General features: G+C 29.9%; 3 protein-coding genes across 3 annotated transcripts; 2 read left to right on the top strand and 1 right to left on the bottom strand.

Annotated features, from left to right (window-relative positions):
• Nucleotide 1: 1 nt before the first annotated feature.
• Nucleotides 2–2998, bottom strand: LOC139094740 (zinc finger protein OZF). Its single transcript, XM_070645902.1, has 16 exons — nucleotides 2626–2998; nucleotides 2488–2558; nucleotides 2376–2415; nucleotides 2256–2316; nucleotides 2082–2203; nucleotides 1970–2005; nucleotides 1858–1913; nucleotides 1711–1796; nucleotides 1626–1639; nucleotides 1465–1565; nucleotides 1383–1400; nucleotides 1261–1321; nucleotides 1171–1193; nucleotides 1048–1111; nucleotides 747–980; nucleotides 2–686 (listed from the first exon to the last, which is right to left on the bottom strand). Exons 5-16 carry the CDS (start codon nucleotides 2133–2135, stop codon nucleotides 465–467), a joined length of 969 nt encoding a protein of 322 aa, XP_070502003.1. The 5' UTR covers nucleotides 2136–2203; nucleotides 2256–2316; nucleotides 2376–2415; nucleotides 2488–2558; nucleotides 2626–2998; the 3' UTR covers nucleotides 2–464.
• A 1249-nt stretch (nucleotides 2999–4247) lies between these two features.
• mahj (LisH and WD40 domain-containing protein mahjong) lies at nucleotides 4248–9344 on the top strand. Its single transcript, XM_070645899.1, has 9 exons — nucleotides 4248–4383; nucleotides 4450–4584; nucleotides 4666–4712; nucleotides 4772–4874; nucleotides 4942–6342; nucleotides 6406–6802; nucleotides 6860–8726; nucleotides 8810–8920; nucleotides 8987–9344. Exons 2-9 carry the CDS (start codon nucleotides 4475–4477, stop codon nucleotides 9274–9276), a joined length of 4326 nt encoding a protein of 1441 aa, XP_070502000.1. The 5' UTR covers nucleotides 4248–4383; nucleotides 4450–4474; the 3' UTR covers nucleotides 9277–9344.
• A 539-nt stretch (nucleotides 9345–9883) lies between these two features.
• On the top strand, nucleotides 9884–12763 carry LOC139094729 (casein kinase I-like). Its single transcript, XM_070645890.1, has 3 exons — nucleotides 9884–10069; nucleotides 10231–10477; nucleotides 10725–12763. Exons 2-3 carry the CDS (start codon nucleotides 10255–10257, stop codon nucleotides 11606–11608), a joined length of 1107 nt encoding a protein of 368 aa, XP_070501991.1. The 5' UTR covers nucleotides 9884–10069; nucleotides 10231–10254; the 3' UTR covers nucleotides 11609–12763.
• The last annotated feature ends 467 nt before the right edge of the window (nucleotides 12764–13230 follow it).

The raw sequence follows: 13230 nt of genomic DNA, 5'->3' as shown, positions 1-13230 counted from the left end.
CATTCGTTTTATTTCTTTTTTTGGTGAGACAAATTTCCGATAAACATAAATTTCACACTGAAAGCTTCTTCGTACTCGACATAAAATCATATAAAAAATTTCTTTGTAAATTGTAATAAAATTTAAATTCTTTGCAATTCTCATTATTTGTAAAAGTTTGTGTGCAGATTTCTTACGAGATCATGTTTAATTAATTAATTAATTTAGAACAGAATTGCATCATGTAATAATAATAATAATAATCTTTGGTTTATGTGGCATCAAATGGTTATTTGTTGTGATAAAGCATTTGTTTGACATACATAATATTATTATTTTTTTGGTATTTGTTATCATCATACAGCATCTTGACATCAAGAACTTAATTATTGTTAATCTACAGACATACACTTTTTCAACACACTTGCTATATTCTCAATAAACTCCTAATATAAAATCATTGGTTTATTAGTTACGAACAACATTTAATTAAATCCTTCGACTAATTGTTCAAGAATTTCCTCAACACTTTTCCTTCCTTCTTTGAAATTTTTCATCGAATCAAGTGGAACTGTCCATTCAAGAAATTCTTCAATATTCAATTTTAATCGTTCGGCTTCGGTAAATTTTTCATCTGTGTAAACAGTTCGACCAGCGCAACGTAATGAATCTATCAGTATATTATCAATCAGACGTTTTTCAAAGCCCTAAGAAATGATATGTATTTAAATCAAGTAATAATAATAGAAGAAATCTTCAAGTCTTACCAACTCCTTCAACTTTGATTCCGAAGATATTTTCTTAATCAAGATTGTAATCAAAAGCCTCATTTTCTCAATTGGCATTACCGTTTCTGCATATCTCATTCCATTATTCGATTCACTTTCAGATGATTTTTCTCTACACGTTTGATAATGTTGCTGCAACTCTTGCTTCGTTTTAAAGAACGTTTTACATTTACACATATACGGTAGACTTTGATGATGTATACTTAACATATGCTATAGATTGATTGACGAAAAAAATAAATGTTTTTATGGTCGTTTTTAAAAGATGTATCTTTTATACCTTTTTTAAATGAGGTAGTTGGGAGAATGCGACCGCCGATTTAGTACATTCATCGATTGGACATCTAAATTAATTCCATTAGTTAAAGATATCTATTGACGTGCATTAATTAATTTTTCTTACCTAAAAGGTTTTTCACCCGTATGCTAAACGTTTAAAATATATAAAACATAAATTGACAGCTTTATTAATGACTGAGAATCTTGTAATTACCTTTCGTATGTGAAGCTTCAAGACGGAAGAGTGTGCAAATGCTTGATGGCATATTTGACACCTAGAGAATTATAGTTTTAGAATTAATTGCTCTACTAGTTATTTTATATGAAAAAAATTACCTGTATGGACGTTCTCCACTGTAGATAAAAAATTATAAAATACAATATATAAATGACTTAACTGTGATTTAATTATACATACCTGTGGATTCTTTGGTGAACAATTAACTGCGATCGTTGAGAAAATAAAGCTCCACATGTCAAACATCCATGAGTTTTAATAGCTTGATGAGTCCGCTGGTGCTAAAAATTGATACTATTTATTTATAATAATTCTCTTTCATAATATTAAGTTTTAATTACCTGTGGCAAGTGACCTGCAAATAAGCACAAAAAAAAGTTAATTAAGTAAAATTTTTGAATTCATCATTAAGGAATATTATCCTACCTTTAAACATTTTATTGCATATGTTGCAGTGAAAAGCTTTAACATTTTCATGAAAACAGGATATATGTTTTTTGAGAGCATCACGTCTAGGAAAATAAATTAACAAATTGGCACAATGCATGAAATATTATAATTGACAATTTATACCTATAAAATGCTTTGCTGCATATATGGCATATATAATCTCTTTCTTCAAGATGACTCTGAAATTTTTTAAAACAATAAATTACAATCCTTACATCTAAAATTTATGACTTACTTTTAAATGAATTTTTAGATTTGCTAAACACGAGAACTGTAAAGTTAATGAGAAGAAAACCAAAGATATTACAATTAAACTGATAAATCATGTCACCAAAAAAAATGCATACTTTAGAGTCACAGTAATCACATTTATATTTTTTCACGCCTGTATGCGTCACCATGTGTTGAGATAACTGACCACCTCTTGCGAAATTCTTGCTGCAAACGGAACACTTGTATGGTTTATATCCTGCAAAATAACACTTCAAAATCATGTCGAATGAATCACAATTGCTTCATACCTGTATGAACACGTAAATGAAGTCGCAATCTCTCTTTTACAGGAAATTGTTTCCCACAAAGCTAATTCAAATTAAAATTCCTTTAGTTAAAGAACATCTCAAATTAAAATTCATACTCACATCACAGTAGTAAATAATGTCCGTTCCATGTTGAGATGCTCTAAAGTTTTATTTCGATTGCTTATTACATTCTTTTTTCAAAAGGAATTGTGAGAAAAATCGTTTAAATTACCTGTGATTTTTGAGACAACCGGCTTGACGAAATCTCTTGCCACATCCTGCTTCCGGACATTCATAAGGTCTCTGGAAATTAAATCAACAAGTTGTACTTAGTTAGTAATGAATTAAGGATTAAAGTTAAATTTCTTACCTCATCACTGTGAATAGATGAAAAGTAAGAATTATTGATTAATAACTTTTAATTAATTACTGAAGCATGCTGTTAGGAAATCTAAGGCTTTTTATAATGATCAATCGAGAGAATTGATTGAGATTTACAAAAAACTTCAGATTCACAGAATGTTTCAGTACTCTGGATATTTTTCGCTACCTGTGGATGCGAATGTGCTTTCTTAAATCGTTTAATCCTATTTAAAATTGGAAAGAATATATTTTATTAAATTTATAATAATGTTAATAAAAAGGACATCCTCAACATTTACATCAATTTATACAATAAATATCTTAAATACCTAGCATGAAATCATGACATATAATAATGAATAATTTACCAACATCTAACATAGACGTAACTAATAAGAACATGCAAATTGCTATTTTATATATTAAGACAAAAAGAAATCAAATTAATGGAAAACGTGAAAAATTAAGGAAGATCAAGGATATTAGGGTCTGATAAAAATGTATAATTTATTAGGAAAGTTAGTGTAAAGGAAAAGCGAAAAAGCTACACAATAAAATTTTATATTAATAAATTGTTCTTTGGGATAGGCTATGATATATGTATATGGCAATAAAAAAAAATTGTCTTGTTTTCTATATAAAATAATAAAAACTTCTATGAACATTCACATTCTTAGTCTGTTTTTGGAAAAAAAAATCAATCAAGCAAAAAAATGTATAATTAAGAATCACATGATGAAAAGACAAAATCACGATAAATAGGAAGTGATTAGCTACAAACCTTTAAACACTTTTCCACAAATTTCGCAATTATTAATTTTCTTTGGTTTTTGACAGGTTTCTGTCTTAACTCTTAGTTTAGATTTTTCGATTGCCTGAGTGCTAGATTTTTGACTTTTCTTATTATTTTCATCTTTTCGTTTTTGCTGACTAGAGAGTCGTGTTGTGATGTTTGATAAGTTAGCATTTGAGGAAGGTATTGATGCTCCCTTTTTATGCCGTTTTGAAGCCATTTAATTATAATTAATTTTTTTTTGAAAATCCCTCAAAAAATTAACTTCAAGAATTTTCTTTAATTATAGCTAAAGTGTACTTTTTCTACGCTACTTGCATTTCTCTATTAATGCCTTGTCACCAGTTACTGTAATTAAATAACTTTATACCACCATAATATGATTTTTTTGATAAATTTTTCTGTAATTCTATCACCGTGTTAAATTGTAGTTTAATTAAGCTATTGGATTGTTAAAATTTCTTCATTCACTATATAAATGTTAAACAAGTACTCACAAAACATTTGCGATCTTTAGGATGTTTTGATTTCTTGTTAATTAATTAATTAAGATGAAATAAATATTATGCTAGGTTTTTCACTCAATTTTTGCTCAATTTTTTAGGGTCAACAAAACTCGACTTATTTTCTTGCTAAATTTTCGATGTCAAGTAATCCCTAAAGAACTATTTACATCAATTTTCTTTAAAAATATGAAATAAACTTATCATTTATTAAATTTGATTCAAGTTTAATTAAACTATTCTTTTGAAATTTACAAATTAAATACTGTGCCCGTTAATTTTTTAAAATTTGAAGTTTAACGGCTTTTAAAAAATTTAAACATAAATTGTTTCAACAAAGTAAACATAACCTAACCATCATTTATTGCAAAATTTAATTAAATTTATTTTCTGTAATTTGATAAGTTTTTAAAGAAATTATTTGCGTTAATAGCCACAGTGCTAAAGAAGGATTAAGCGTATATTGAAGGTTGTTTGTGTTGATTTGTAGAAATAGCACGAAACCAAGAATTAATCTAATTTTTTGTTTATATAGATAAGGTGAAAAATTAGGGAAAATAATGAATCAAGATACAGACATTTCAGAACAACGTGATTTACACGAGATATTTCGATTATGGGAACAGAAATATAGTACAGCTAATTTTGATCCGGAACCTTATGTCAAACGGTAAATTGCAATTAAATTTATTAAACAAATGACTTTTATGTTTATATCGGTTTTCGTCTACTCGCTTTTCCTTCTATGCAGACTTGCGGAAATTTTTGAGGAGGAAACAGAGCAGTACATGCAAAAAGGTAATTTCTTATTATTCTATGAGGTATTCTCTAAGCATTATCAAAATTAAATTATTTAGATCCCGATCCGTTTGATGAAAGACATCCATCAAGGACAGATCCAAGTTCAGAATTAGGAAAAAATTTGAAATTGCTTTTTAAAAAAGAAGTTTTTATGAATAGGTGAGTAGCATATGTAGATATTTATTTATTTCATAATATTTTAAAATTCTGTTTTACTTATTTTTAGGCTCGTAAATGATTATCTTCGCGATAATTTTTTTACAAGACAAAGCATAAACAAGAGTTCATTTCAATTGAATATAGCATCATGTCGTCTTATTCTAATAATCATGCCTGGATTAGAAACTTCGGCTGTATTTCAAGTATCAAATGATCAATTAATTAATCGTCTTTACGATTGGGTTGAAAATGGCGCTGAACCTTTAAGAAGTTATGCTACAGGACTTTTAGGTGCTGCTATGGATATTCAAGACATAGCAATTGCATATCGTGAGCAAAATATTCGTATGCTTCCGTTACTTCTTCAAAGATTGAGATTACTTCAAGCCAGATATAAAAAGTATGGAAATATTTCAAGTTTAATAGCAACAGAAAGTACAGAAGAACAACAACAAAGTACTTCTACAAATGGTCCTATAACAGAATCTTTAGCAATAGACTCGAAAAGAGAAATTTCAACTGAAGAAAATCATATTGATTTAGATGAAAATTCAATGAGCACAAGTCAACAGCCAAATAATCTTCCAAGACATGTAATTTTGCTTGATCCACCAACTCTAGCAACAAGTCAAATGCTAATTCTACGATATTTATCCCCCATGGGAGAGTATCAGGAATTTCTTCCATTCATTTTTGAACACGATGCAATGGACATTATTTTTGATTTCATTGAAAATGTCGATCCAAAAGATTTATGCTTAGCATTTGAGGCACTTAAATATCTCGCTTCTTTACTTTGCCACAAAAAATGCTGTATTGAATTACTAAATAAAAATGGAATACAAAAATTGCTTAAACTTCCAAGACAATCAACAACTGCAACTGGAGTTGCAATAACTCTTTATTATATCGCATATTGTGAAGAAGCTATGGAAAGAATATGCTCAATGGCACCAAGATTAATATCAGAATTAGTAAGCTACGCTTTAGGATTATTATCATGTACACATGATTCAGGAAGATGTCATGCAACAATGTTTTTTGGACTATCATTTCAATTTAAAAATATTTTGGATGAGTTCGATAAGCAAGATGGTCTTCGTCAATTATATAATGTTATATCCGTACTTCCGATTTTATCTCAGTCTAATGATGAGTTGAATTTATCAGCTGACGAAGAGAATGCAGAAAGACAAGTTATTAGACATGTTTGTGTTGCCATTAAGAAATATTTCGAAAGTCATTTGTTCTACAAATACACCCAAGTTGTACGAAGTCCTACAACGCGATATCCAGTTCCTTTACGTTCATTAAAAAATACACCAGAAGTAATAGATGAGCAAGTTATGGCTCTACAAAATTTATTACCAATGAAAGCTAATTGGCAACCAGTTCAAGTATTTTTACAACTTGGCGGCGTTACTCTTTTTATATTAATTATTGCACACAGTTATGAGTGGAACTACAGGTAAGCTTAACATTTAATAGTATTTATTTATATTTATCTAATTATTATTATATTTTGATTTAGTGGACGAGGTGAAACTGTTCGATCTGCTTTGGACGTCATCAATATTTGCTGTGTCCTTCCACGTGTTCATGCAGTTCTTTGCGATAGAATTGATTTTCCGGATGAAGCAAGTGCTGCTGGAATTAATATCATTCTTGGATGCCTCGAAGGCGAAATTGTAGCTGATCCTGAAGTTCAGAAATCTGCACTTTCGTTGTTGGTTAATTGTGTATGTGCTCCAATATTAAGACCAAGTGGAATTGCTCGATTTGGAAGCAATAAGAAGAAAATGACAGACAAAAATAGTGAAGAACTTATTAAGATGGTATGGGAAACGGTCAGAAGTAATAATGGAATTATTATTCTTTTACAATTAATGATGGTAAAGACTCCTATCACAGATGCTGATTATATTCGAGTAAGTGATCAAGCAATTTATTGATAAATAACACTGAAAAATTTAATTTATTTTTAGGGAATGGCATGTCGTGCTTTAGCAGGTCTAGCAAGGTCAGAAACTGTTCGACAAATTATTAGTAAATTGCCACTTTTTGTAAATGGACAGCTTCAACAGCTTTGTAGAGATCCGATTCTTCAAGAAAAACGAACAGAACATGTTCAGTTCCAGAAATATGCTTTAGAATTACTAGAACGAGTTAGCGGAAAGCCGATCAATATTGATACATCGCTTGCCAATATCCATAAAGCTAATGTAGTAGCACAAACAAAAATTCAATTCAATGAACAACAACTTTATTTCCTGATTTATCAGCATCTTACTGAGCATGGTTTAACAACTTCTGCAGAAGCATTAATGAAAGAAGCAAAGATTGAACATTTGCTTGGGAGTAACAAAGCAACTGCATCTAGTACGCAGCATATGAATTCTCCATTTAATTATCGATCGCCTTTAATTCAACGTTCAAGAATTAATAGAAAGACAAATGAGACACATCCACAAAATTTAATAGATAATATGGATATTGCTAAAATGAGTTTCAGCAGTAAATTAAACATGATTGAGTCATGTGAATCTGCTTTAAATTCATCGTCATCGTCATGTATAACACCTATAAAACTCATAAAGAAAGCAACAAGTGTCCAAACGCCAACAATTCATCAATCAACTTTAGAAAAGCAACCGTCTTCAGAAGTTTTTCTTACAGCCTCCGTTCCGCAGCAAAATCAACAAAAAAATTCTGTTTCGAATGCAAACATATCGCTTAATACAATCATAACAGAATATCTTGCAAATCAGCATTCACTATGTAAAAATCCAATGTCTACATGCCCAACTTTTGATCTATTTGAGCCTCATAAATGCCCCGATCCACGTCCGAAATCAATTAGTGGAATGAGTGTTAATGTCGCTGCGAGATTTTTTAAACGTCATCAAGGATTTAATTCATCAAAACTTGATCGTAGATTTGTTCATTCGAATTTTAATGTTGTAAGAACACTAAGAATTCCTGATTTGGATCTTTACTTTACAACTTGTGACTTTTTTACACCAGAAGGAAATAAGTTATTAATTGGAACTCATACTGGAGATGTTCGAGTACTAAATATTAATGATTCGACAGAGGAATTTAGTGCATCGTGTTCAGATTCGTATATAAATAATATTAAATGTTCTCGATATGAAGGATTAGTTTTAACAAGCGCCTGGCAACCACCTCTTTCGTGTCTTTGGAGTGTTGATAATAAACAATTTATACCAAAAATGACCTTTGATGAGGAAGAGTATGTAGAGTTTAGTAACGTAACGCAGGATAAAGTTTTAGGTACGAAAGCTGAAAAGGCAACAATTTATGACATTAATACTGGTCAAGTGATTCGAAAGTTAGTACCAACAATCTACAATCAATACAATAAGAATCGTGCAACTTTCTGCCCGACTGATGAATTAATTCTATCGGATGGAGTTTTATGGGACTGTAGAGTTGGGACGCAAATACACAAGTTTGATAAGCTAAATAATACCGTATCGGGAGTTTTCCATCAAAATGGATTAGAAGTAATATCCAACACAGAAGTATGGGATCTTCGAACGTTTCATTTAATGCGAACGATTCCAACATTGGATCAATGCCAATTGAAATTTTCATCTCAGAATGTCATTTATGCAGTTAGTATTCAATACGAGGATTTAGACGAAGAGCAAGGATATGGCTCATCATTTAAAGTTATTGATAGTTATGATTATTCAAGTATATCGACAACGGATGTACGAAAATCAATTTATGATTTGGCCGTTAATGAAAGCGGCTGCCAAATTGCTTTATGCGAGAATCAAGGTGGCTTTGAATCATCCTCAGAGTCCGTCGTTCGTGTTTATGCTGGTAAAAATTATACCTTTTTCATTTCTCAACTTTTTTTTATAAGATATTTTGTTATTATTAATTTTGTAAATAATTTTTCATAGTTGGTCGTAAACGAGAAGAGTTTGATGGAGATGAAATGGAGGAAGACGAAGAAATGGGTTCAGATGAAGAGGATGGTCTGGATTCTATATCTGAGAATGATGACGAAAATGGTAATATTCATTTTTGTTTAACTTGACTGCCAAAATAAACCTAATATTTTTTATTAATAAATTCAGAATTTGACAGAGAAACCAATCGAAGACGACGTCGCAGGATGAACATCAACAGAGGAAATTTAAATAACATGTTTGACATAATTTCACTGTCTACGGAAAGTCTAACGGATAGCGAATTATCTGAAGAAAATTTTAACTCTGATGGATCAGATCAGGCCGATTCCGATGACAATGTTTCTGAAGCTGGATCTGATGGAGGCGATATTGATGACAATGATGATGAAAATGAAGCACTTGAAGACGAAGAAGCAAATTGGGAAACTGAAGAGGAAGTTGAGGATGATAATTAACTGCATTGTTATTTATTAAATAAGTTAATTTACTTATTTTGATTTAATAAAGATATTTTTTTCGAAATTTTATGGAAAATATTTGAATTTTTGCGCACTTTCTTGAGCATGAAGGGCAGTACTATGCAGTACAAACGTCATTAAGATATGTGGATATAGCTCATGATTTCCTTCTAGTTCCATAGGTTACTTAAGTTTTATGTAATATAATTTAAAAGAAATCAATAATAAAAGTGTATTAAAATATACTGATATTAATACATGTATGAATCTGAAGATCCAGTGTAAAAGACAAACTGGATCTTTTTTGAATTTAACATTTTTCTTTCAAAATTGAGGCTAAAAATTGGGCTACAAACAAGGTTAAATTTAAATTGATATATGTTAAAAGCGCATTTTTTCAGAATGCATTAATGTTATAGGAAATTATGATTTCATTAATTCAGGTTCTTAGAGAAACAAATTATTGTAGCTCTTTGACATTAAAAACAGCACAATAACTGAAATATACATGCGATTAATTAATTGTTCGGACAAGAAGACAAAATGAGTGCAAAGGGCGCGAAAATATGAAAAGTGCGGAATTGCTCAGTTTGTGGAGAAAATCTCGCTCTTTGTTGAGTTTTTAACGCGTAAAACGCGCTCTAAATCGATAGGAAAACGCTTTTTAATATTATTTTTTTCGATTAATTGGAAATATCTCTGAGAAATTACGACGGAAAATACGAAAAAGGCATAGAAACTGACTAGAACTGTAATATTAAAAAGTAGAAAGCACCTTTAAGCCATTTATGTAAGTAAATTGTGATTTTTCAGCATTTTAACAAATGAAAAAAGATGGATTTCTGTGAAAAAAAGTAGCAATGAAAAAAGAAGAGAAAAAATGCATAAATTTTTTTTTTTCTGATGAATCAAATACTCATATCTGTTTTTTTCTTATTGTTAAAACAAAAGATTTTTAGTTAATTCTATCAAAAAATGGAGTTACGCGTTGGAAATAGGTATAGATTGGGTAGAAAAATCGGATCAGGCTCATTTGGTGATATATATTTGGGCACGAATATATCAACTGGCGAGGAAGTAGCAATAAAATTAGAATGCATTAAAACAAAACATCCACAGCTACACATTGAAAGCAAATTCTATAAAATGACACAAGGAGGAATTGGAATCCCAACAATCAAATGGTGTGGATCAGAAGGTAAATAATTTTTTTTCTTTCAATTTTTTTTGTTCATACTTAACTACATACTTCGGTAGTAGGAATGCTCCTCTTCTAGCATTGTATTTTATCATGTACATATAATCAATAACTGCTTTATCATTCGATTGACTTATGAAATGAAGAAAATGCTTTTATTTCTATCTCTTTCTCTTTTCCTCATTTTTTTTTTATTTTTTACTCTCTCTCTCTCTCTCCCTTGTTTTCGTTGGAAACAATTTATTAGGCGATTACAACGTAATGGTAATGGAGCTTTTAGGACCATCTTTAGAGGATCTTTTTAATTTTTGCTCAAGACGTTTCTCGTTGAAAACCGTATTGCTATTGGCTGATCAGATGATATCGCGCATTGACTACATACATTCTCGAAACTTTATTCATAGAGACATCAAACCAGATAACTTTTTAATGGGCTTAGGGAAGAAAGGAAACTTGGTTTACATTATTGATTTTGGATTAGCAAAAAAATACAAAGATGCAAAATCCTCGATGCATATACCTTACAGAGAAAATAAGAATTTGACTGGAACAGCGCGTTATGCTTCAATCAATACACATTTAGGCATTGAACAATCACGACGAGATGATTTGGAATCATTGGGTTACGTTCTCATGTACTTTAATTTGGGCACTCTGCCTTGGCAAGGTTTAAAGGCAGCAAATAAACGACAAAAGTACGAACGGATATCCGAGAAAAAGCTCTCAACGCCAATTGAAGTTCTTTGCAAGGATTTTCCTGTCGAATTTCCAACATATTTAACATACTGCCGTCGCCTCGACTTTATTCAACGTCCCGACTATTCCTACTTGCGTAAACTCTTTCGTACCCTCTTTCACAGTCAAGGGTTCACTTATGACTATGTATTCGACTGGAATATGCTAAAATTCGGTGGACCTCGTAGTAATACTAATCAACCACAAGAACAACCACAAGCACCTCCACAAGAAGGAGTTGATGGAACAAATCGAAGAAATAATATGCCAATGTTACAACATCAAAATCCTGATGAACCAATTGCATCCAATTCTCGAAATCAATATGAGAATGAGAGAAGAGCATCTGTAAGGATTAGAGGACAAACGGTAGATACACGGAATATAAATAAATAATACATATAAATATACACTAAAACAAAAAATTGATAAACATTCATGTTAATCAAAAAGAAAGAAAAGAAGAAAAAATCAGAACACATAAAAAAAGAAGAGAAAAAAAAACTTAAACTAATTTATGCTAAGAAAAAATATTTTAAAAAATATTTTACTGAGCTTATGAATGATTCATAAAAAAAATCAACAACCTATCGAGTAAATCTACATTAAAATAACTCTGAAAAACAAAGGAAAAAAATCAATGCTAAAGGCTTCTTTTTAAGACAGAAATCAAATAATAATACAGAAATATCGTTTAAAACTCTCATCATAATCATCATCAAAAGAAAAACTTTGTGGTCACTTTTGAACGACGGATGCGCATTTTTCCTGCACAAAATTTGAATAGAAAATTAAATTCAAATTAAAATCTTTTGAAAGAAAACGGTAAAGATATATTTGAAAGTGATAAGTGCCCTTTGGGAAAATGCGCAAGAAAAAAAAAAACGATGAAAAGATGAAAATATTTTTGGAAATTTATCGCTTAATTTTAAATTTTTTTAATGAACTGTTTCATAATAACACTGCGCCTTGTATAAGCCATTACGGTTGGCTTCTGCAAGCATTAAGATTAATTTTTTTCTATTCTTTCTTTCTTTTTTTTTGTTATTTGAAAGGATAATTAATACTGAATACGTCTCAAGTATAATTTTACTGTAGAATACTGAAATTTCTAAATAATAATAAAAAAAAAATAATTAAAATTATCATTTCATATGAAGGAAATGAGCTTTTTTGAAATTAAGTAAGGAACAGATAAAAAGGATTATTCTAATTATAAATAATTGGACAAATGAATTTTATTCTCTTAAGTCTTGTAATTAATTAATTATTAAAAAGAGAAATATAAGTGATTCATAATTCATTTATGTTGCGCGCTAATGTTTGCTTATAGATATGATTTAAAGAAAGTATATTAATGATAACATGTGAAATGTTCATAAGCTCATAAGGAATCTTTTCTTACAATTATTGTAGTATTCTTCAAGAAACCGGAGTAAAAAAAATTTTTTGTAATGGAATGGAGCAACCTAGAACTTAATTACTGATATTTCTCTAAATATAAGATTTCAATTAAATTAAAACAAACAAATTTGATTTTTTTTTATGAAATACTTTTTTTTTACTTTATTTTATTTTTCATCTTCATTAATCATCAATATAGTTTGGAAAGAGGTTCTAAAGAACAATTTGAGTTTTTTTCATCATTTGTGCATTTTGAGCCGATACAATCAAAAACCGGATAAGATTACTTCAACATTTAAAATTAAAAATCGATCTTTAAATTTGTTGTGTGTACAATATATAAAAGAGAGCTATCCTTTGGATCATCTTGTCATAATCTCCAGTCGTCATTGCCTAAATTTAAATTTTCAAATGTTTTTCGGTTTTGTGCATTATTTGCGGTTAAGTTTTGATAGGAAATTTTAAGAAATTTTAATCTTAAAGTTTATTAATCTTTTTGAGATTAATTTCAACTTTTGTGCAATGGTAAATGGTTCACAACTTAAGAGCAGAATGTGAAATTGCTACTTTCCGCATGCCTTCTACGGAGAAATTTTACAATGCATTGTGATTTC

The sequence above is a fragment of the Chironomus tepperi genome, unplaced genomic scaffold (assembly GCF_022539635.2).
Source record: "Chironomus tepperi strain 1889 unplaced genomic scaffold, CSIRO-AGI_Ctep_v1 contig_354, whole genome shotgun sequence".
In the NCBI taxonomy this organism is placed as follows: Eukaryota; Metazoa; Arthropoda; class Insecta; order Diptera; family Chironomidae; genus Chironomus; species Chironomus tepperi.
The sequence above is the reverse complement of the archived record's forward strand: the minus strand, read 5'-3'. Positions and strand labels throughout refer to the sequence as shown.

What these genes read in the sequence shown, in the direction of transcription:
- LOC139094740 (XM_070645902.1), bottom strand. Translation starts at nt 2,135, where the DNA reads ATGGTGACGCATACAGGCGTGAAAAAATATAAATGTGATTACTGTGAC. An exon ending in ATCTAAAAATTCATTTAAAA is followed by an intron (nt 1,914 to 1,969) that starts GTAAGTCATAAA and finishes AAAAAATTTCAG; the next exon opens with AGTCATCTTGAAGAAAGAGA. An exon ending in TGCAGCAAAGCATTTTATAG is followed by an intron (nt 1,797 to 1,857) that starts GTATAAATTGTC and finishes TTATTTTCCTAG; the next exon opens with ACGTGATGCTCTCAAAAAAC.
- mahj (XM_070645899.1), top strand. Translation starts at nt 4,475, where the DNA reads ATGAATCAAGATACAGACATTTCAGAACAACGTGATTTACACGAGATA. An exon ending in CCGGAACCTTATGTCAAACG is followed by an intron (nt 4,585 to 4,665) that starts GTAAATTGCAAT and finishes CCTTCTATGCAG; the next exon opens with ACTTGCGGAAATTTTTGAGG. An exon ending in CGTCGTTCGTGTTTATGCTG is followed by an intron (nt 8,727 to 8,809) that starts GTAAAAATTATA and finishes AATTTTTCATAG; the next exon opens with TTGGTCGTAAACGAGAAGAG.
- LOC139094729 (XM_070645890.1), top strand. Translation starts at nt 10,255, where the DNA reads ATGGAGTTACGCGTTGGAAATAGGTATAGATTGGGTAGAAAAATCGGA. An exon ending in CAAATGGTGTGGATCAGAAG is followed by an intron (nt 10,478 to 10,724) that starts GTAAATAATTTT and finishes ACAATTTATTAG; the next exon opens with GCGATTACAACGTAATGGTA.